This window comes from Lutjanus erythropterus, chromosome 2 (assembly GCF_056507025.1).
Source record: "Lutjanus erythropterus isolate fLutEry1 chromosome 2, fLutEry1.hap2, whole genome shotgun sequence".
Taxonomy (NCBI): domain Eukaryota; kingdom Metazoa; phylum Chordata; class Actinopteri; order Lutjaniformes; family Lutjanidae; genus Lutjanus; species Lutjanus erythropterus.
Window position 1 is genome coordinate 21832894 of NC_139318.1, and position 24244 is coordinate 21857137.

At 39.7% G+C, this 24244-nt stretch overlaps 1 protein-coding gene across 2 annotated transcripts in view; it reads left to right on the forward strand.

Annotated features, from left to right (window-relative positions):
* Nucleotides 1-24244, forward strand: part of LOC146331533 (low-density lipoprotein receptor-related protein 1-like) — a 147308-nt gene that overhangs the window by 15249 nt on the left and 107815 nt on the right. For both annotated transcript variants that reach the window (XM_084732587.1, XM_084732578.1), the window contains exon 2: nucleotides 7589-7711. In XM_084732587.1, coding sequence (XP_084588713.1) covers nucleotides 7589-7711 — 123 coding nt within the window. The remainder of the gene's footprint in view (nucleotides 1-7588; nucleotides 7712-24244) is intronic.

Here is a 24244-nt window from a genome sequence, read left to right on the forward strand (position 1 = left end):
GCTCCTGAAGCTAGAAAGGATCACCTCCTCAAATATGGGCGGATGTAGCCTGAAGAGGTTTTTCTATGTAAAAGAAAGCAACTGCTGTTGTGTAAAAACATCAACTTTATGCATGTGTAAATGTTTTCATGTCCAATATATTACATTTCTTACCTCTGTCCCTGTTAGACTCTAACAATCATACTGGCATATTAACAGTGTGCACTTGAGTGAATTAAGTTCACAAACATTCAGAAAAACCCAACCCTGTTATCTCGCAGAGTCGATTTCAGGGTTATGAAATGAGACTTATATAAGATCTAACCTGAAGAAAACCACCCATAGTGTAAAGTCTTCTGCAAAAAGACTATTCAGTGATTTTTTCTTTAACCATTCTAGCAGCATTGCTCTATGGCAAACATATGTTATAGACAGAGACATCCAGTTCTATCTAAGAATTGGATGGACTGACATGGAAATTTGAACAAACATTCATGGTGCCCAGAAGATGAATCCCTGCAGACTTTGGCAAACCCCTGACTTTTTAGCTAGCCTCACCAGAAGGTTGGCATTTTTGTCTACCAGTGAAATATCTATACTATATATGAATTCTAATGACTTTAATGATTCTCTGACCTTTTCTTTAGCGCCACCTTGAGGATGACATGGCATTATTAGCTTTAAGTGAAATGTCTCTAAAACTATTGTATAGATTACCATTTTGTACAGACATAAGACGTTTTCGAAGGAAGTTTTTCTTAGTTCTAAATTAAGATGTTAGCATGCTCATGCTAGGTTCAGCTCAACCTAAGTTCAACCTCACAGAGCTGCTAGCCTGGCTCTAGACTCTTAGTCTTGTTATATTAGGGCTGACAGAGGAACAAGACTTGCAGATACTTAGCTTGATCCCTGAAGTTCTGGTTTGTGGTCTGCCCCTGTGAGGTCGGAGCAGTGGATAAGATACAGAACAGCAGTCGTGGAACTGGTACAGAGCGTCTTGCTCAAGGGCACTTGAGTTATGGCTGTCCAGTTGAAGGGCGGCCTCTCTGTGTGATGCTTTACAGAACTTAGAAGAAAACTGGATTCCATACTCCCTTTCAGCACCACTGTTGACAGTACTTTAAGTCCGCCTTCACCTCGACTGCTGCTGAGTGGTGTGTGATGGGGCGGCAGTCTCAGTGTCTGCTGGAGCTTTGTAGTGCCCTGGTTGATCTCAGAGGGCAGGACTCCAACTTATTTATAGCACTGCTGTGGGTGTCGGAGGAAATGGGGCTGTGGCTGGGGGCGAGGCCTGAGTTTGCCTCTGAAGAGGACTCTTCCTCCCAACCAGACTGAGCTCATCTCGGAGGACTAGCAGACAGCGGCGGGGGCAGAGGGCAGTGGATTTGTAATCTGGCCCAAATGGCGATGACCCAAAGCATTTTCACGCAGCCACCGCTTTGGTAAACACACAGGCAGCTCATTGATAGCATGTGTGACATTCCTCCATCCCATCGCAGGATCCCGGCCCAGCTCAGTCTGCTCTCAGATCTTCAGGCCTGTCCCCAGCTGTGAAAGCCCTGCCCCCCCTTTGACTTGTGGTTCAGTCCTCCTCCGTCCTTTCCTCTCCATTTGCTCCCAGTTCATCTAGCTTTGTTCTCTTAATGCCATCCTGACTCATATCCATCTGTTTGACATCTATTTAGCTTCATCCTCTTCCGCCCTGTATTATTTCCTTTTAAAACAATAGACAAACACACATGAAACCTGTTGCGTTGTGCGCCAGTTCACAAAATGCAGAAACAGACTGCTAAGCCAAAAATATGTTTGGCTCAAACACATTTATTACTTACCCTCTTTCAACTTGGATATTTTTAACCAGATAAATCCTGATTGTGTCAAGCACAGATTGAATTTACAGCTAACATTAAACTAGATGTCAGCATCTGTCTCCAGAGACCTCTTGATTTTGCCCTGTTTGATATGAAAATACAGTAAACATGAACACTACTTGTGCAGCATTTCCATGCCATTAACCCAAAGCAGTAAGCCAACATAAACCATATTTGAAACCATATTTGCTCAAGATGTTAGACCAAAAAGTAGCTGTGCTGCTATTCTAGATTATCCTGAGGTAAAAGGAGCATGAAAGTGACACAGTTATACTGTTGGTGTTCAAATGTATTCATTACTCCCAATTCTACATCTGATTTATTTCTGATTCACCATTTATTTAAAATTATTGGATCTTTGTTAACTGCAGGTCTCATTAACAAAGAAATCATAAAGTACTTTCAACATTCATCTTTTTTGATGATCTGCCATTCCCCTTTTAACCTGTGTTATAATACATTAAAGTCAAGGAGAGCAGGAGAATCTCTTTTTATTCAGCGATAAATATATCTTAATTATTGTAATTTCCATTCAGTCACATACAACACCCACAAACGTTCTCATTCACATCATGAAGAGGATTATTATATCGTAGAAAGGAATATCAGTATATGCAGTCGAAAAATTACATTTATTCTTAAAAAACTGTATTGCTACAGGCAGAGGCACACTGAGTGTTGCCAGTGTTTGGGAAAACAGCAGTCATCCCAGGTTGTAAAAATACCAGGATACAAGGATACAGTGCTGAATTTTGGGATAATCATTTCTGAGATCAAGATCACTAGTATAAATATATGAATCCCTAATATAAATACACATTGATATTAGAGTACAGTTCAACAAACATTAATTAAAGAGGATTGTTCTTGATCTTAACACAGTGTAAATACAGAGTACAGTTTTGTAATGCAGGTGTGGATATTTGTCAAACTTTAAATTTCAACAACAGCACTTGAAGTGGCCTGTTTGGACAGTATATATATGTGCAAATACAAACTCCATTGCATCAAAAGACTGTGGAGCTGTTGACTAACAGCTGATCCAGCTGTGATCTGACTGTGCTGCTGTCATTAGAAACTAAACTCTGCTACAGATGATGCCTGAGAGAAAAAGAACATGTCATTTGTCTTCAGATCGTTTCCTTAATTTCTCTCTTCTCACTACTTCTTCATAAATCTGCCCTTCAGTGGGAGGGACTAAGATGTGAGGAAAATGCAACTGAGGGCAATTGTGGCTGCAATAAGAGGAACTGAGATTATCTGTATTGTCTGTGTGGTTTGTGCTGCCTGGAAACTCAGAATTTCACTTTATTTATTTTTTTTAAGTCTTGTTCAAGTGAAAATCAGACAAAGGACAAAAAACTAACAATGGAAAATAGAGGTGAGGTTGGCAGGGTGAGGAGGAAAGACCACAAAGAGATTTTTCATTCCCTCTGTGTAAATTATATAATACAGTATTCATGATGAACATATGCAATAGCTGCTGCATGTTTTTATGAGTCTCATGGTGACTGGATGACCTAAGACTGACTGTAATTGTGGCTCTAGACATGGGTGAGAGCAGCCATACATCACGTCCCTGTCTTCAGAATGACCACGCCCCGCTTTGGGTGAAATCACGCACTGTAAAAGCAGCCAGTCAGTATGTACATTATCACGAACACTTCATCACAGGTTAGTAAATAATGTTACTGTCTAAATGGCATGTATGCCGATTGTGCCTGTGCATCAAGATGAATCAGAAAAAAGTATTAGTGATGGAGGAACTAAAGGTTTTATTGTGAAAAAATACGGCCCTGCCATTTTAGAATGAAGTTTGGTTCAACAGTATCTGAACAACAAAATAAAGTGTCCTAGCAATATGAAAAGTGAGTGATGACTTAAATACATTACCTGAAGATTCAGTAAGGTAGTTGTGTATGTCAGGTTTGTCCACTTTGATAGAACCAGTATGAAAGGACCCACATTTTAAATTTTTTCCATGTAACAATGCAGATTGTTGATCAGCAGAGACAGAGCATAATTACTCACCAGACTGGCTTTAGGAATTGTTCTCCTAATAGCTAAACATTGACACTGACCTTGGAATTTGTATTGACCACCAGTCAAACTACAAAGGTATGACAGCATGATGCTGGAGCAAAGTACCCGGATGGGTTGCTCTCATTTCCATGGCCTTTGTCTTCGCTCCCTTTGCTTCTCTCTAACCGTCACAGCTGGCTGAGCTGGCAGTACAGTAACCCTTAGCACTGCCTGCCTTCACCTTCAGCTAGCTAACCTCCTGACCTACTTCCTCTGCTCCCTGATGTGTTGCTGTCAGCAGCTGCATGGTGTGGTTGAGTCTGAGGCGGCCGTGCTCCTCTCCCACTGCCATTATTGGAAGTTAACTGCACGGCGAGTTAAAGCATGTCAGCATCTCAATAAACAATGAACAATAGAGGGACGCACAGCGACTAGCTGCCTGGTTTGACACCTCTGAATAAGCAAACAAACAAACGAACACAAGAAAAGAAGAAAGATGAGGAGCAAAGAGGAAACGCTTTAACACAAGCTTGGTTGCTTTTTATGAATAATTCAAATCCTTGGGACTTCTGAAAGAGAAAAAGATGCCCCTCTACACACCCACATCGACACACTTATATACACACACACCGATCACAGCAGTACAGAGAGGATAAATGGGGAGTGAATGTGTGCAGCAATATGTCAGGTTGAATTCATGGTATTTAGGTTGAGCTGCGTTTCAAGATTCCCTTCGCCGCTGGAGTTGGAGGCTGGCTTTAATGTAAATACAGTCATCCTGTTTATCCTGCTTCATCCCATCATCCACCCTCATTCTATCCCGTCCCTCCCCCCTGTCCTATCCATCAGGCCATATGCCCAAATAAGCTAGAGTTTACAATAATACAGCATTTCAAATCAATGCTTTATGTTCTGACCTAAGCAGCTGTATAAAGGAGATGCTGACACTTGTTCAGACTTCACACTAAAATAACATTAAAAATGTAAAAGCTTGGTCGTGTCAGTGGGCTGAGGTGGGTGGGTTGATTCATTGTCAAATACGTTGTATGAATAAATCCAGACCACTGATATTCAACGTGATAGCAGTGATGACAGAAAGAAATGAAAGGGGAGGATAAAATGACCTTTTCACAGATGTAGAGAGGAGGCACAGAGAGAAACATGAGCTGAGCTGATACAAAACCATCAGTTCAATCACAGCCAGGTGATAAATATTCAAACACTGAACTACCCAGGAGTGAGTTCCAATTATAGCCTGAGTTTGCCTATTGCTCTCTTTAAATGTCAGCTGGTGAAATGTTTGTTTTGTTTTCATGAATAAATAGTTTTGGAGAAAGTCATGTTATGAAAGCAGCACATAAGGACAAATACTTCATTAGATTGGTTATGTATTCAGTTTATGCGTTAGCGACATGTTCTTTAGTTTCCACACGCCCTCTAATGCTACACACTGACAATATGACAAGGTCCTGTATGGCCTCATGAATAAAAAACAGCAAAAAGTAATCTTTGATTCTTTCTTTCAAAATCTGTGAACTCTACATCATTGTGACATATGGCTAAAGATCATATATGGAACCTTTTTGACCACATGACACTTGAGAGTTAATGTAAAAAACAGAAAACATTACTAACTTTCCCTTTATGTGAGTGCAAGGGTGTAATATGTAACATTTCCACATTAAAATGTTTAAAAAATTTATATATATATAAATATATGTCACATATTTTGTTGAGCTGTGTATTAAAAAACCGAGAAATCTGCAATTTATTGAATGTAATGGTGCATTTCCTGCAAGCCAATACTAGCTAGTTGCTAATTGCTATAAGTTCAGGAAAGCACAGAATATGTTTGATATATCAGAGTGAAAAAAGGAAGTTGTGCGTGTGACTAAATGTAATGTGAATAAAACTTAAATATTACCTCATCCATGAACATGATTTCTGCAAGAGTCATGTCAGCTTGATTTTCATCTGCAGTGGTGGTTGTTTAACAGTGAAGATAACTCCCATGATCCAACACCACTTCATGATGTCATCAAACTATGTTTTTTTGTTATTGTTTTAATGTCAGAGAGACCAATAGAGGCAAAATTAACATATCATGCATCTAAATTTACTTGTCCCAGTAACAGGGGTGGAGTTTTGAGGTTAGCTTGTACGCTGTCTTAGATGTTGGACGAAGGTTTAATATCGGTTTTGTCTGTGCATTCAGGACAGACTGGTCTGAGACATGTTAGTTACATAATAAGCCTGTATTAATGAATCTGCTGGGTTTTGTTCAGAGTGTGAGGGTGTGTAAACCCTGTGAGGATGAGATTACTGAAGTGTAGCTATGTGCAGCCATCAGGGCTAATGTCAGGCTAGCTGTTGACCCTCAGGCTGGCTGCGTGTTAATGCAGCAGAATGACAAGAAGAAGAAAAACACCCCTTATCTCAACCTGGGAGTCTTCACACATTATTCCGAGTAGTTAGCTCAGGTGTTAACTTTTATTTTCCCATAAAATTATCTGAATGGGTTGTACGAGTGTTAATATTGTATTTTATTTTGATGTGACTGCCGCTGCAACTGCGAAATCCCCTCTTTGGAATTACATGTCAGATGTTTTTCCCACTCAGCTGTTCACAATTAGGGTTTAAACCACATGACGTGAACATGGCATAAACCACAAGAAATTGTCACGCGTGTGTAAAAGCTCTGCAGTTGTTGGCACGGAGTTATTTACTATTGCCCATGGTTGATTAAAAAACTTATGTAATGAGCCGACTAAAGCATTTTTTTTACGTGTAACACTGGTAAGAATAAGAAAAACAGCTTTACAACAAATTTAGTAAATGAATTTGTTACAGATTTGAAATGTTTAGCGCAAAATATCACAGATGGCATGAAAACGAAGGGTTTGTTTATTAAACCAGAGTCTAAGTAACAAGTCCATTCATTCTTGTTTTTCAATGACAGCTGAATACCATTCTGTGAGTTTGTAAAACCCCAAGTGCACAATATAATATGCTCAAGTACATACTGGACATACCAAGAGTCCTTTTTTCTTTTTAGTACATTTTTTTCAGGCCTAATGCTTCTTTTAGTTACATAATAAAATAGTGCAGTACACCACTGTCACTCATTTCCCACTCAGCAGTCATTTGTATCAAACTCCACTTATCGAGAGCTTCCCCTGAATTCCCCAGAGTGACTCAGCTTTGTGTGTGTGTGTGTATGTGTGTGTGATGTCAAAGTGTTTATGTGCTGTTCTGAGAGGACTTGAATTAGTGTGGGTTTGAATACGGTCCCCCATTTGGCTGTGGCCGGAGTGGGCAGTTTTTCCTCTCACTGGTAGGTTGGATTGAGGGGGAAATGGATGATAGGGGGGCAATTCACTGAACAAGATGTTCTTTGATGTCCTCCAGACGTGTTGCATCACTGCTGTTGGCCTGGGAACGCTGACCTGGATATTTAGGTGCAGCAAGTTTATGCAGAGTCCTTCCAGGCCTGCATGAGTGTGTGTGTTTTGCTTTTTGTGTATCCATTCTCTATCCCCTCCATCAAGTAGCAACTTTCCAGGACCTAATTAGGGCCAGTGAGGGCCACTATTGACTCTGAACACAACAGACCCTGCTTGCTAATGAGACCTCATAAAATAAAGATCACTGACACAAAAGGAACAGTTTTTTTTTCTAAAACCTTTTAATTAATTCACTTTTTTCTTTCTTTTCAGCCCCAAAGACCTGCAGCTCCAAGCAGTTTGTGTGTAAGGACGGGGTGACGTGCATCTCAAAAGGCTGGCGCTGCGATCGGGAGAAAGACTGTCCGGACGGCTCTGATGAAGAGCCTGATGTTTGTAAGTGTTAAAAAAAATATCTCAGAATATGAGTCCAATACATGGTGGCCAGAAACTGTGGCTTAGCTTTCTTTCTTTTGTTATGATCACGCTGCATCTCATTTTCACTTTCACAGAAGAGTGAACTTTGGCTGACATTTAAGCACTTTAGGGTAGACATGGGTCTACATGTAGTAGACTGTTTTGCCCGTTCAAGCTTCTGAAGAGGAATAAAAGCTGTCTCTGGTTATCTAGTCTGATATGAATGAGTGTTTAATGCAGGTTCAGACAAGGAGCATTTTCACAAATCAGTTTAAAGTTACTTTACAAACCCTTTTACAGCCAACATCACAGTCTTAGCTGGAGACAAAACAAAGGAAAAACTGGAGGCAAACACGAGACCACAAAACTAACTAAAAGTGTCATCATTTTGTGTTGTTGGGTGCCAGAAACGCATAACAGCTGCCATGGCTGATCAAAAAAGATAACTATGGTTCAACACAATAAGGGAAAAGCTGGGAAGGGTGTACGAGCCACGACAAAGTAAAGAAAATGAACTTACAAAATGTCAAACTGTTTAACTTGTTAAACAGACTGATCACCTTCTGAATCGAAGTTTCTCTCTTTTACCAAACTGAGATGAGCTTTAATTGCCTAGTCAACTCGACAGCCAGAAACAAGATACAATTCACCAAAACGATCTCGTCCAGTCTTTCTGCTGTTATAACAATCACCAACTCTGGTTTAGTCAGAATAAATCCTTAATTCACCACATTAGATGTGAAAATAGTCTGGTTCTACAGGCTGTTTTCCTCTCACTCGTCCTCCGGTGAGAGGGAGCCGCAGCAGTCACTTGTGCAGATCATTAAATTAGTAAAATAAAATGACAAAAATCATCAAAAAATACAATGCAATGAAATTAGCCAATCACTGATAAATTCTTCCAATCGCCCGACCCTGTGGCAGCAGTAGAAAGACGGTCCATCCATGTGTACAGGTCGGCCAGTCAGAGTGAGTGACCGTACATGTTCAGAAGAGTATTTTCTTCAGGCATTTTTAAGAAATTAGCCAACGAAACTTGCTACCTAGTGTTAACTAGCGTTTTTTGCCTCTACCTAAGCCCCGCCCACAAAAAAGCCATTATGTTTACCAGCAGTAAAGGGGTGTGTTCATTTCAAAAAATGGAAACTTATAGTTGGTTCATGTAACATTTTCAAGCTGTCTGTGCTGGAGATGTGTGAATTATGTAGATTGACACTGTTCAACAGATGCAGTTTAGTGTGAAACCACCTCAGAAATAGATGTAAAACCAACTGTTTTGGCTTTTAAAAAATATTTTCCGTGATATCAAAGATATGCTAATATGTAACTGTTGCTTTTGATTCCTCCAACCATATTTTAAAAACAGACGTAGGCTAACAAATTGAGAGTGTTGGTCTATTAGATTTATTTGGCTAACCACAGCCAGGCTGGGGAAACCAATGAGCTGCATCATCATTAAGTGACAGAGGTCTTTCTGCCTTTAAACAGTCCTGTCATGCCCAATTAGGAGATTTACAAAGTTTGTCTTTCTTTGATAGATGTGATTTCCTTTTGCATTCAGAGCCACAGAGGATGCAGTCATGAGACAAAACCAAACCAAATCAAAAGTGTCCTAAAAAAAAAAAGACAGCCATCGTTTCAAAGTCTTCATTAGAGTGGAGATGCTTTGAGGCTGAATCCCTGGGGAGGGAATGAAAGCAGCAGTGTCTCTTCGGTCAGCCTCTCAGACTGAAACGCCTGTAGTTTTCTAAGAGGACAGAGAGCTGGGGAATCGGGGGGGGCAACTGTGTGTGTGTGTGTGTGTGCACGTATATGCATGTTGCTGTTTCGGGGGGGGGGGGGTCACTCATTCACTTAGAGTGACTGAATGACTGGGAGGCCGGGGCAGAGTGCTGTAGCTGCAGTCTAGACGCAGACACTGTTTGAGCGTAGGTCTGGAAGTCATTAGAGACTCGCCCAGAGCAATGGAGAAACCTGCTGTTTTTCACAACCTGCTCTTTCCCTCCCTTCTCATCTGTGGGCTAGCCTTCTTCCGTGTCTCTATCTGGGACAGAAACAACAGTGACTCCATCCTCCGTCTCTTGCTACTCCCTTTGAGAGAGAGCTTATGCCAAACTCTCTCAAAAACAACAGTTATGAGACCCATGCTCTGAGGTTTCACAGTGTCAGGGTGGAAAATCCAAGAAGTGAGTCACAGAAAGAAAGAAATGCCAATCCTTATCTTGGCTTTCTTAAAATTATAGTGTTTTCTTGACGGTAAGGTTGTCGAGATTGTTATTCAAAAGTAATGCCAAGTGCATGTTACAAAGGTTGGCGTAAACACTTTTATCTGATACTGTTAAATCAGTACAGAACTTTGAATAGTCTGTGCTTTCATTCGAAATTGTGGGTATTGTTTGGATTTTTGTGCGTCATTCATATTAAAGGATAATTCTGGTGATATTCTGTGGTTTTCTTTTGTAATCAAATGCCATAAAAACACCAAAACCACAGAAAAAATTATCCTATTAACAAGTATTGTCAAAAGCCAATGCCTAATATAATTAATCCTCTGAGCCTGAGACCTATACTTTGTACAAAACCTCTTAAAAACACACCATTGAGTCGTGCAGTTGCACTTCATGATGTGTTTCTTCATTACAATGAACGTGGGCACTGTAGTTTATTTGATTAAGTCCCACATACAGCGTCATGTTGCTGTAAATAGTTGCTAGTGCACCAAATCCACCGTTTGAAACACAAAAAAAATGACTTGTTTTTACCTCTGCACTAGGAACCAATGGGCTTTGGGCTGATAATTTCAGACAGGAGTTGGAAAGTGTGTGTTACGCTTTGGTCATTTCATGGGATTAGTTGACAATTAATGAAACAAATATTGTCCACCTTTGGGATGAGTATGGAGAGCTGGTAATAATTGGTACCAGTTCTACCAAAATATTGTTAAGTGTCTAGACAAACAGTGCTGCCTCAGTATTGCAGCACTGTTTGTACAGTTAAGGTAAAGGATTCCCAAACTTTTTCATGTCAAGAGCCCCCACAATATATTTACATTAACACACAGCCCCTCAGTTTGAGAGGATTTCTTTTTCATTTTTTTAGGCATTACTGTTAAAAAAAAAGTCTTATAGTCAATCAGTTATCATCAGTCATTATAAATAACAATCATTCAAAAAGGCCAACCCATTTTTTCCTTGTTATTCCAACTTCCAAAAAAATGTGATATAAGTAAATATGTATTTTGTTCCTTGTTTTCCTGGGGACCCCCGTTGGGTTCTGCACCCTAGTGTGAAAACTACTGGTTTAGGCTATTTCTCCATGAATAAATGCTTCAACTCCTCAAGACCCAAGCTAAGTTCCAGCTAGCCTGGTCCCAGACCTTTGAATCCGCTCACTACACTGACTTGACTGTTCCTCTGAACATGAATATTAAAGATGGAAATGAAGTGCAACAAGTTGAGAAGTCAGTCTGATGTCAGGCTACCATCTTTGCATGCTGCTGAAGTGGGTTAACTCCAAAGTTAGCTACAACTTCAGCACAATGTTCACAAGTAGTATTTGTATGAATAAAATCCCGACAATACCCATACCTACCTGGCCTTATTCTTTAAGTTTGCTGCAACATTGCTGGTGGCCGACAACACTCCTGGGTACATAACATGTAATCACAACATTTAACTTTCAACTCAGCTCTTTGTCGCATGTCCTCCCCCTCTCTGCCCAAGAGAGTCTCTACTGTCAAATTAACCAACATGCTATTTGGGAAAAAAAAAGCTTAAAAACATGATGTTTGGTGCCGAGCAGATGTTAGGTGTCAAAGCTGTGGAATACTGAATGAATCTCAACCCAGTTAAATGTGCCTGATTAGCATTTTTGTAGCTCATCGTGTGTAAACAGTTTGCAGAAAAACTGGTAATCCTCTTTTCTGAGCAGAAGTTGTCATGTGAAATACCCCGTTGTGTCATATGAGAACGTTTTATGAACACGAACCCCCAAACTGTATGTGTACACCGCCCGTATACTGAGTAATATTTGTAGTTGTATTGTTGTGATAAATGTGCTCTTTGTGAAGGTGCATTTGCAGATGCTTCTGGTTGATAGATGCATGAGAGAGGTTTATTTATTCACTCATGTGGACGGGGCTTCACAGTGGCCTTTGTTAGTGTGTTGGCTATTGCCGGGGAAGTCAGTCACTGTCCAGTGCAGCTGCTTTGCCCTGCTGTGTAACCCCCACAATGCTGTTCTTTGTGCCGCGGGGTGCTGGGTCAGACTGGCATAAAGGGATACTGAAAGAGTAAAACAAAAACAAAGTGCTTGTCTGGGCATATGACCTTTTTATAGAACTTTGATCTGCATTCCTAATCAATGAACAATTGAAATCCATGCAGTGGAGATAAATGTGAAGATTATTTGCCTTATCCATAGACTTCAGGTAGGGTGCAGACTGTTACAGAGCTGCCGTCTCCTCAGGCTGTAGACTTTATTGGGGCCTTGAAATATTCCCACGTGCGGCGAGTGTGCCCTGGAAACACAGGAAGTGTGTAACACTGCAATGACGTCCCCTGCCCCTGGTCTGTAATAAGGGACGTTTTACAGACAGTTCCCACCTAAGCTGCAATTAGCTCTTTAGGAGATGAAGCACTTTTGTAAGAGCCACTTTCAGAATGGAAAACATAATTTGTCATGATGTAATGTGCATCTCACTGACTCCTATCAAAGGAAGTGAAAGCCTTGCCTTGAAAAGAAATGAAATCTGGTGAGTTTTATCTTTGATCTTGAAGTTAGACCCACAGTCAGTGGTAATGGGACATAAGAGGGTTTATTGTTTGGTGTATATTTGATCTGCGGTGTCATTTACCAGACAGCTGACCTAAAGCCGGTGGTTATACTGTTCAGATATGGAAGAGGAAGTGATCCGTTTGATCCTGCTACTGTCTCCTAAAAGCAGCCGCCACCCAGGCCAGATAGCCATCAACATGTCATGGAAAACAACCTTTGCTCAACATGAAAGAGTCTGTCGCCTCGCAGCGCCAGGTCCCCACAAGAACCTGCTGCAGGTGTGAGAGCATGTGCACACAATCTGCTCCACGCCTTCTCCTTTCTCTTCAACTCACATACACATACTTTTAATATTTCTCTCACGCAGACGATAAAGCAAACATTTTACATTTCTAAAAACTTTCAAAGATGTTCTAAGCTGTGTTCTTCAAACAGCGATCCCCAGCAGCCACTACCAGCATACACAAATATTCATGCAAGCATTACATCACACACCAACAGAGGAGAAGGTTTGTCACCATGAGTGTGCACAACTCTGTATCCTAAATCAGCTCATACTGTGTCAGGTAATAAAAATGCCATATGTTTTGGCAGTGAATGTTTTTTGCACTAAAAAAAAAATATATGATGCTGTCACAGTATGTTGTGTTACGTTTTACTATTCTTGAAACAGAGAGAAACAAGACTTGAACTAGTTGTACTACAGTATATACTTGTAACTTGAAGATCTGAGGGATGTCCTGAAGATAAAATAATATTTCATGTACTGAAATTAAGAAATTTTATAAGAATACTTAAACTTGCAAAAACAGATTTTGTTTTACATGTAGGGACAGTGCAACAAGCTGTAAACACAATATTGACATATTATCATTATACAAAGTTAGTATAACTACATTTTTACCACATAGTTGCCTAAGGGTACTCTATATTTCCAAAATTTGCATTTGATCTCACAAGATTGGTATGTGCAGCTACTGTGCACACCTTTCCTCAGGCTGTGGGCACATCCCAAATCTCTTATTGCACTCCACCATAAACACTTTTCTGATTTATTTATTCCTCTGTGTATGTACTTTCTTCATAAATAGTATAAATGGACTACAACTAGCATCATTTTATACAACCTTGTGTGGTAAAATTATTATTTTTTTTAAAGATGAGTATGATATGTCACATTAGGACATACCAGTGAATGTCTGGTGGTGTGCTTTGATTTTAGTTATTAGAAATATTTTTTGTTGTTGTGGAGCCATAATGGCCTACTAGCTCTTATGCATCTTTTTATGTATAGTCTAAGAAGATTTAAAGTGTTAAGAGCCCTTTTATAAAGTACTTACTGCAATTCAGACACACACAACGACAATGCTAATGAGAGTGGTTAGACTGACACGAAGAAATGCTAAATGTAATTTTTAACTCCATCATGGATTTTATGTTTTCAGTGCTGTTTGTTTGTCTGCTTGTCAGCAGGATTACAGAAAAACTACTGGCCTGATTTTTATGAAACTTGGCTAATGGTTGCAGCATGAGCCAAGGAAGAAATTTCCATTAGGTTTTGGAACAGATGTGAATCACCAGGCGGATACACAAATAATTTTCCCTTTTATTAACATTGTGAGATAGAACAATGGACCTTGGCAGAGGTCCCTTCTATTCTATTTTATTAATATGACACAAAGGGTGAATGACACGGATGATTTGTGTGCTCAGGTATTGAAAATTAAATATTCTTCATCCTGAGCTCCTCTCGATTCAAATTGTCAAATATGTCTTTTGTCACCTTTTTCATTATTTGGTCTGACAAGAACAGAAGTTAATTAAAATAAAGTGATCTTTCATTTTCAGTGGTGCCAAACTCCAACATTCATAAGAGTCCCAAAGTTGGTCATTAAAGACAAAACCTTATGCCACAGTAACAGTAGAGATTTATAGAGGAACAACAGAAACCATATTTATGACATGTATATATATACCCTATTTAAGGGTGTGGTGGGCCGGATGTGATCCACAGACCACCAGCTGGCCATTTTTAGACGAGGAGTTGAGGCTGGGGCAGTAGAGAGGGCAAAGCTGGCCCCTCGAAGCAGGGCAAGCGGGCCGGGTCTGTGTTCAGCCAAGAAAAGCGTGTCAGGGATTTAAATTTTAAAAAGACCATTATGTAATCTCAGCAGGGCTCTCTGCAGAAGGGGGGTGGGGCAAGCCAGAGGCACCCTTAGGGGGGGACTGGGAGCAAGCCTGGGACAAGACAGGAGACAGAGCAGGATTTATGATGCAGGAGAATGAGAGACAGGAACGATAATAATATGATAATTTGGGTGATTGAAGCCCCCACCCTGCATCTTGGAGGTATAGAGACACAGATGCTGAACACCTGGCTGTGCCTTGTGGCTGTCTGTCTCTCTGTACGGCAAACTGTCTGATTAGTCGCAGTAATAAATGACTACATCCTGTATGCAAGAGCGCATTATTGAACACACAGCTCGCCTTCTGCAGTGGTTGTTTAACTTGAGTCTCTGGTTTCTTGGCTCGTACGATGACGATTATTCTCATCCTCTTCTCTGACCCCCTTGGGCCTTTCCTGTCATTTGCATAGCTGTTTTTCTATGCAATAATTAGAGCACTAGAAAACTAATTCAAAGGACAGACGAGTGTGTAGCAAATGGAAATGACTGTCTGGAGAGGGGCATGGTGTTTAATTTCTGATGATTAAAGTTAGTCTCTTGCTTTCTGGGTAAGAACTCTTAAGTCAAAACAGACCTCTTAGATATTACAGTAAGTCACTGGGGGGCAGAAGTGTGCCCCCTCTCTGCCCTTTATAAGAAAAACTTGCACAATACTAATAGTTTTAAGTTAATCCTCAGTCCATTGTGAGGAAATAAGAGGCGAATGTTCAATCCCAGAAATGGAGTCACTGTGTAAGAACCTTATTCAGTAGGCAAGAGGTCTGTTTTTTTTCGTCTTTCATCTGTGTGTTTGTGAAAGAAAAAGGGAGAATGACATTTAAAAAAATGCATCTGTGTCTGCCTGCTGAAGCACAGGTGAGAGACGTGTGTTTTTAGAACTTATATTATCCATTCTTAAGCTTAAGGATATACACTCTGAGAAATAACGGTTCCAAAAACGTTTTTCCTGAAGGTTCAAGAACCATTTGCTTCTGAAGCAGCCTTTTTTTTTTTTTTAAAGAAAGGATTCATCAAGGACTCATTTGGGTTCCATTAGGAATCCTTTTCATCCAGAAAAGCCTGTCTGGGTGTAGGGTTCTTCAAGGGTTGTTAAAATCCTCAAAGACCTCTTTCAACAAGGGTTATTTGTACTGTAAAATAAAATAGTTTTCAGTAGAAGTAGGGAGGGTTCTAGATAAAACCCCTTGAATTTGGGGATTCTGGAATATAAAAGGGATTTCAGTAGAACCTCTGGGTGGATAAAAGCCTTGGAGGATGGAAGAATTCTGGATAGAACCCCCAGAGAGGGTTCTGGGTAGAACCATTGCACCAGAATAGCGTTCTCCACTAGAGTCTCTCATTGATGGTTCTGAGTGAAATATTTCACAGATGGTTCTCGGTATAACCCTTTATTTTGTGTTCTAGAACTCTCTTCCAGGAACCAAAAAGAGTTCCCCTGAGGGAACAAGCCGAAGAACATTTTATGGTTCTGGTTAGCACCTGTTTTTCTAAGAGTGTAAGTGAATGGCATGCCTTCCAGATGAATATCACCATTGATTTCCTTTGTGTGTATTGATTTACTTTTCCTCTTTCATAACCAAAGCCGATATAGGCCCGATCTGTTTATTTGCTCGGGGTATCTGGTGGTGTTGTCCTGTATGAATCTTGCAATTTACTTTGTTGATTGAACTGTTTGCTTAGCGGTTTCTCTGCCCTGAGGAGCAGCGGTGCTGCTGTGTTTGGAGAACGCTCAGTTTGTTGTGCTTTCGAGAGCTGGATTTAGCCTTCCTGCTTGGCTTGTCAACCTGCCAGCCACCCCAGAAGCCCCCCAGGAAGGAATGAAAATGTGGTGTTGATATCTTGGAAGGCAAAGAGTGAGCAGAGAGCTAGCGACCCAAGATCCAACCATCAAGTGCGGAGTGCAGAGAGGGTGCACAGTCCAGGGTTAGAGATGGTTGTAACAAACTGAATTTATGCTGTAAATTTGTATTAAAATGCTGTTAACTGTGCATTGAATGTTTCTTATTGAGAGAATTTCATATATCATTCTGTTCTACAACATAGGTATTTCTCACCATTACTCTCATGTATTGTTGCAAATATTATATTATTATATTAAACAAAATAAAACATCCAGCCACATTCAAAATCTCGCAAACTATACAAAAGAAACATAATAAAAAGAAACAATGTAGGTGGGGGAAATTGGGAACAGACTGGAATAAACACTATTTATTTGTAGCATTCACTGATTTACTTTAAATAATGATAAATTTTGCCTGTTGCTGGGACCAAAAAGTTATGAAATAATCTGGTTCTATGGTATTAACGTATTGTATCCATATAAGCTAATATGACTAGAATCTGCTTTCTTGCAGATTTACAGAAAATGTCAATTTCTCCATTACTGAAATATCCTTGATCATTTCAGTAAGGTCTTGTAATACAGGTGGCTCATGATGTAACCATTTTCTAGTCTTGCAGCCAAAAATATTTTAAAGCTACAACAAGGAGTTTTTAACTGGTTATAAAATAGTCAATATGACCTACATATACAAATGAGACCATCAGTGAGACGTTTTCACTGATTGGCTGTTTCTATCTAGTTATTCTTAACGTCCGCCACTGGGTTGGATTCTCCTAGAAATCACATGAAATGAGCCTGTGTTTACATTTTTTTCTTATGTATGTCCTGCCAAAATGGAACGAATTACATTGCAGTCCAAAATAAACTCGGGTGTGATACTTAAAAAAGAAATGCAGGCAGCTGAAAATAAAGCCAGTCTGGTATTTGTGAGGCAGCCACAGGTGTGGTTGGAGTGGCAGGTTAATGTGTTGTGTTTCACCTGCAGGCTGAAGTGTTTATAGGATAGCTGTCAGAAGTAAACAGGCAGTGAGGTGCAGGCATCGTCGCCCTCGCCACTCTGCAGCTAACTGCTCTTCTGCTGCCCGTGATCTTTTTGACAAGAGCGTGTTGAGTTGCAGTATCAGAAAACACAAACTCCCATACTGGCCTCGCCATCATCTCTCAGGTCTAAATGAAGGTCTGGTGTTGTCGCGCCTAGTTGTCGCTGCCGTGTCCTAGTTTTGTTTGGAGTTTTGTTTCTTTGGCAGGGCAGACGATGGTGGGGAGGGGGGGCGGGGTCAAGGGGTGCCTTGGGGCTGCTTGGTCAGGATTCGGGCGCTCCGTCCAAGAATGTGTCATGTGGGCCAGGGGCATCACAGAGAGGGCCAGCTGGTTTGAGGGGACATGGTCATCAGTGGTCAGAGAAACCTAGTATTAGTGTGTCATTAAGAGCTGCTGGCAGCGAAGTGGTGCAACGCTATTTATTCATGAGGTGTATTTATGGATAAACATGTTAAATTATTCATCTGTATCTGGTTGGCTGATGTCTGTGAAAAGTAGCAGGATTAGTTTTAATTATCTAATACTTGTTAGTTGAATGTGCTGTAGTCTGGATATGTAGCTGTATTTATATGCTGAAGTGTCTGTACACTGTAAAACTTCATACAGGAAATTTAGTGGAATCATTAACTCAACATAAATATATAGGTTTTATTAATCTCAGGTCAATATAACTTAAATTTTCTCGTTTTCATTTTTAGACCACTTCTTATAAACATGCCTTTTTCTTACGTGAAGTCTTTTGACTGATGAAATGAATAAATAAATGCACTGCTGTGTGTTCACTTAACTCAGTGCTTCCAAAACTTCTTCTTGCATGCCGCTCTTCAGAAGCCCCCAGATCCCAAATTATTAGCAATAACTGGAGAAGCAGTGGATAAAAAGGATTCAAGTGGAATTTTTGTGAAATAAAGGTCAGCAAACTATTTATTTCGAAATATTAATTCAACTTTGTTTCACCCTGTGTTTCTCCCCCGGTCATCCACGACCCCCTCAGTGACTCCGCATCCCCAGTTTGGGAACTGCTGACTTATCAAAGCGAATTTCAAAAGAAAATGAGATAACTTTGAGTTCAGCCAGCTCACATTTTTAAGGCAGTAGGGGAAAGTTTTTAGAGTTGAACCTGCTCAAGATGATTTATTGTGTCAGATTCACCGTAAAAAAAACAAAAACAAAAAAAAAACTATTTGTTTTAACTTTTAAAAATTACCTTCAAATGTTAAGTTGACTGAATTTAAATAGACATGTTCATACTAACCTCCATCATGGTTCACTGTGTTTTCATCATTGTGAAAACAAACTACCACGGCTTGTCTGGAAGAGTATTAGAGACACACAACAAATTTTCATCACTGTTTTCTTTAATCTGTGAAAAATAAGGGTTTCATGGGAGTTTTAACTTTAAAACAATGCATGCTGGGAAGTTTGCTAATATGCTGATCTCTGTAGAGTACACTTAACTGATCATTTCCAAATACCTCAATTAAGAAGAACTCATGTTTACAAGTTTTGAAGTATTCTAAAAATAAGTACTAGAATTTTTAAGTTCAAATGACTTGGAAAAAAAACTTGTATATTTATGTTGAGTTAATGAGAAAGATTAGTTTATTCCACTGAATTCCTGCATGGGTTTGTACAGTGTTTAAAATAAAGCTGAGGCAGTGGTTAGCCTCTCCACAGTTGGCCTCATTTTGGCCGAAATAAAGTCCCTTTTATGTTTTGCTCTTGCACTGGCAGCAACTTGTTATTTGTTTGTGTGTTTGTTATTGGTTGAATAAGCTTTGTGCTGACCAGCATATGGAGGGGAAGCATGAACTAGTGAATGGAAAATCCCCACAGCCTAACAAGCTTTGGGCTCAGGGACAGGCCGATCCAGACCCTGATTTTGACTCCTTCTCAGTCAGCTGGGCCTCTTTCTACTACTGGAGAGGAAACACAGATCAGAGACACAGTTTCCAAGATGAATCATTCTGCAAAAACCTTACTTGTGAAGGAAATTAAAAAAAAAATTCAAAGTATGAAAGGCCTCAGCAAATACTGATGAATGTGTCTAAAATATTAATCCCAAAACAGCACATAATTATAAAGTGCCAGCCCCGCTTTCATCACTGTGCCCCACGTGGCCGCACAACTTCCCCAGCTCCCCCTCCAGGTGGCCGTGCCACAGTTCAGATCAGGCTTCGCACGTGACACTGCTTACAACACTGCAGCTCAGCCTGCTTTGTAGGAGGCCACAGCCGATTTGTGTGATCCAAACAATAGCCTTAGTTCTCGTGCTCCCCTCACTCACCACCCTTGTCACCCCCTCTGCCCTCACTCCCTCCAACCAGAAATGTGCATGTGATCTACCTCTATATGTAGCAGCTTAAAGACCCCACTCGTGCAAGGTGTCTGAAATCCAGCATGCTGCAATCTTGTTTTGATAGATGCTTAAAGAAGAAAGGCTTTGTTTGGTGCTAATGGTGACTTGGTCGCCTGCAGAAAAGTATAAGTCAGGTGTTATATTTCTTCTATGTACATAAGAATAATAATTCTCTGCTTGCACAATGTAATGTGACCTATGTCCGTGTTACAAACTATATATATACATGTATATGTATATGTATATATGCATATATATACATATAAATAAATTGTATATATATATATATAGAGAGAGAGAGATATATTATATTATATTATATTATATTATATTATATTATATTATATTATATTATATTATATTATATTATAGTATCTAAAATAAAACTCACTACATTCAGGCTCGTCTTTCCACTGCTCCAGTAATCACCAACTCTGGCTTCGTCGAAATAAAATCGTAATTATTTGCATTAGATTTTAAAATATTCTGGCTTTACATGCTGTTTCTCCCTGATGCTCCCTTAATGTCTGACCTCCCTCTCTCTCCTATTCTGATGATATTTTCACATCCAGTGCAGTGAATTAAGGGTTCATTTTGACCAAACCAGAATTTGTATGAAGACGAAAATACTAGCTACCTACACAACTAACTTTGCTAACAGTTAAGACACTGAAGTGACTCAAATGCTCAAGAATTCTGTGTACAAAACAAACAGTAAATATGTGCTATGCTAACTGTAAAAAAACTGCAATTTTGAGGAAGCTTGCGGTCGTTGATGTCTCTTTGTGCATGTTGAGTCAGACATATGGAAAAAGTGAAATCTAAAAGTGGTATTTGCTGACGTCTCTATGACGTCTGTAACAGAGAAGTGAAGCGTTGGAACAATGTGTAGTTCTCCGTAGGAAAAGAATAGTCAAATCTTAAGCCTCAGCATTCACCCGCTGGCACTGTCACGAGGGCAGCCTTTGGACGGGTCCATGATGGAGACACCAGGATGATTTTCCTTTTCCTTAGGTGCCCTAATTGAGCTACAGAAGAGAATAGTTGAAGCGGTACCAGCCAGTCTGTGTGGATCTTTCACTGAACCATTCAACAAGCTGTGTAGAGAAATAGAGCAAATAGAAACTTCTCAAAGAAAAAAAAAGAAGGTTTGGGCCGGCTAACCTGGCTCACTCACAGTAGAGGAATGTTGAATAAAAGACCCTGTTTAATTCAAATTAGCAATGCCTTTTCCACTGCGGCCCCGCCGACCGCTGCCAGCTCGCACAAGAATGAAGCCTTGTGGGGCTCTGTCCACTTCCTGTGGATGAGGTGTTCCACTCGGTCTTCTCTGTCTCCTCTCTGCCTCTCTCACTTTCTTCTCTCTCTGCTTCTCTTTGTGTTCGTTTTCCACACGCTGCCCTCCAACTTTACACTTACTGTAAATGGGTCAACAGATGTTGGAAGAAAAATGATGGGAGGAGATAAAGACAGAGAGAGAGAGAGAGAGTGAGAAGGAGGGATGGCCAACAGTTTGACTTTCCACATGCCCTGTAGAAGAGTAACTGGTTTCAAATGAAGTTCATGCATCAACAAGGAAAAAGACAGGGAGAAGAAGTTCACGCATCTTGCTTGTATTTTTTATTCACTTTTTAATTAAAAATAGACAGCAATTAGACAAATTACCTACCATTATGAATCATATCACCATTGGTCTTAATTAATATAACAAAACACCAGAGCTACATTAAAATAAATTAATGGAAGTTAAAGGAGCAGTGAAACATTTTTGGGAAATATGCTTGGAAGAGCAGAAGTTGTTTCTGAAACATTTTTATTCATGAAAATAAATAATGAATGAATCACAGTGAGCCTATAGTATATGAACTATGAAGTTTTTTTTTCTTGATGCTGATAAAGTAAAATTTTTAGAATAATTATGAACTTTATTAAAACAATTTCAGAACTTGAACTTAACTGTCACATAAGCAGAACTATTCATTTTATTTATTTTAATTCATCAAGTGGCATGATATTTTTGCTCTTATGCATAGTCCTTCCCTCGTGTGAATGCACAGGAGATGCAATCATACACAGCAAGACAAAAGGTCAAATGCTAAATTCGACATGCCTTTTTTTCGGGGCAAATCTCATCCAGAATATGCTAATTTGCTTTTTTTTTTTAGTTAACTATTTAGATGAGATGATCAATGCCAGTCTCATTTCTATTTGCTAAATATGAAAATTAGTTATTGGCTTATCTTAGCAGCATGAAGGCTGGAAGCTCTAAAGGCACTAATAACATGTTGTATCATTTGTGTTTAATCTTTTTATTAATTAGACCACTGGCCGAATGCAGGGACTTCATCAAGCCTTGCTGTCATCGCTAAGTTGCCGGGCAACTGGTCACCAAGAAATGGTTACAACACATAACTCACAATGAAATCAGAATGATTAATTATTGTTCCACCATTTCAATTATCTTATGAAATAAACACACAAATAATAAAGTGTTAATTTGTTATCTCTAGATGTAATTAGTCTTACATAGCCAAACCTCCACAGCACATAGCACTGAGGAAAGGTCTGGCTTCTCACAATATCTTCCTATCATAGAGGGGAAAAATGGCCAGGCAATTACAGTTGTCTTAGGTGGTGCGCAGCCCAGAATGCAGTGATGGTGCCCCTGCAAAATAGTGCCGGATGTGAACGTGTTTTGTTGTAACATTTGCATTGGGGGAGGCGAGTGCAGACATTAAAATGGCGAAACAGCTACTACTTTGTTTACATTCATGTCATTAGCGACCAGGTTGGGGTAACTTGTCATTTTCAGCATGTATGTGTTAGCACGGAGGTTCCTGTTGTTTCCCACAACGGCTTAAACTCACAGTCTACATTTGGTGAGTCAGACTAGCAGGTTATTGAATCAGGCTAGCTGTTAAACTAAGATAACCACCTGCTGAGTCTAGCATGAGAGGGGTATCGATCCTCATATCTATCTTTCAGCAACAAATTGTGTGCAAGTATGCTCTCAAAAAAATTTTTTCTTTAACAGAAACATCTCTCTGTTTGCCATATTTGAAACATAAATAGTGCGATGAATATGTTTGGTACAGACAAACAAGCCTCTGCAGCGTATTGTTTCATATGAGTATCATGACTATAATATATATATCATGGTTAATAGCTTTTTTAAACACATAAATGTTGTCAAACACATACAGTTAGCATGGTTAATTTGAGTTTTTTGTTGGAAATATTGTGACAAAATTGAATCACTAAGGGCAACACACAGACCTACTTAAAGAAGAGAAGTGGTGCTGAGTCATTAGTCTTTTTGTGGTTGAAAGACTGGCCAGAGTCACAAGGCAGGAAACATCATCCAAGAAAAAGAGTTGAGTAATAAGGTCATTAAAGCCTTTGCTGCAATTATCCAATGATTTTAGCAGTACATTCTTCTGTATTGATTTAGAGCTGCATAAATTTACTGCCTTGGAGGGAGTAGTTTTGGCCAAACTCAAATTCAAGATGAATATGTTTTCTTCCCCAGGGATCCCAAAGTCTTCTCTTTGCACATACTACAATACAAAGCATACATGCCACTACACTGGTGTGCTTACTGTCAGTATTCTGCCTCTGGGATGGATGTGTGTACACTGGAGACGTAGTGAAGGTAGTCATTTGGCTAGGCCCAGTTAGGATAATGGTGTGTTTGTAATTCCTGCTAGTTTTCTCTAGTGGCCATCTTCTGCTGCCACAATGGCTCTTTGAATGTCTGCCTTGTGGTTCTGCCTGCTAAGTTGGCAAGAGGAAAAGATGAATGTAAGTCCATGACCGATGAGATGGGGAAGGCAGAATTATTGGGAAACAAAATAAAGCAACAAAACAGCTAGCATTTAGAAAAGATGGGAGACTTGAACAAATGATTTTAGAATATTGAGAAACTTTGTCTGACACGTGGGAATGAATTCCCCTGAATTTGTGATGTTCTTGCAGTTCTTGCAGTTTATGAAAACAATGCACATGTAGACATATTACAAGAGGACCTTACACAATGTATAAGGTTTCATAACTTGTGAAAATGAAGAAAGTTTTCAGTTTTTCCCAACATTACGGCATGCGGCTCTGATTATTTATGACAAAGTGCATGTACAGTGTGATTGATCAGTTGCTCTGCTGAGTCAGACGGATCTTGACGTACATTGTCTCATCATGGATTTAGTTACCAAGCAACAGTCTAAACAAGTGCCCCACTCATTACATATTTGACCATTACAGTGAACCACATTTCTGTATTTCTGTGCTTACAGAAATCATATAGCTAT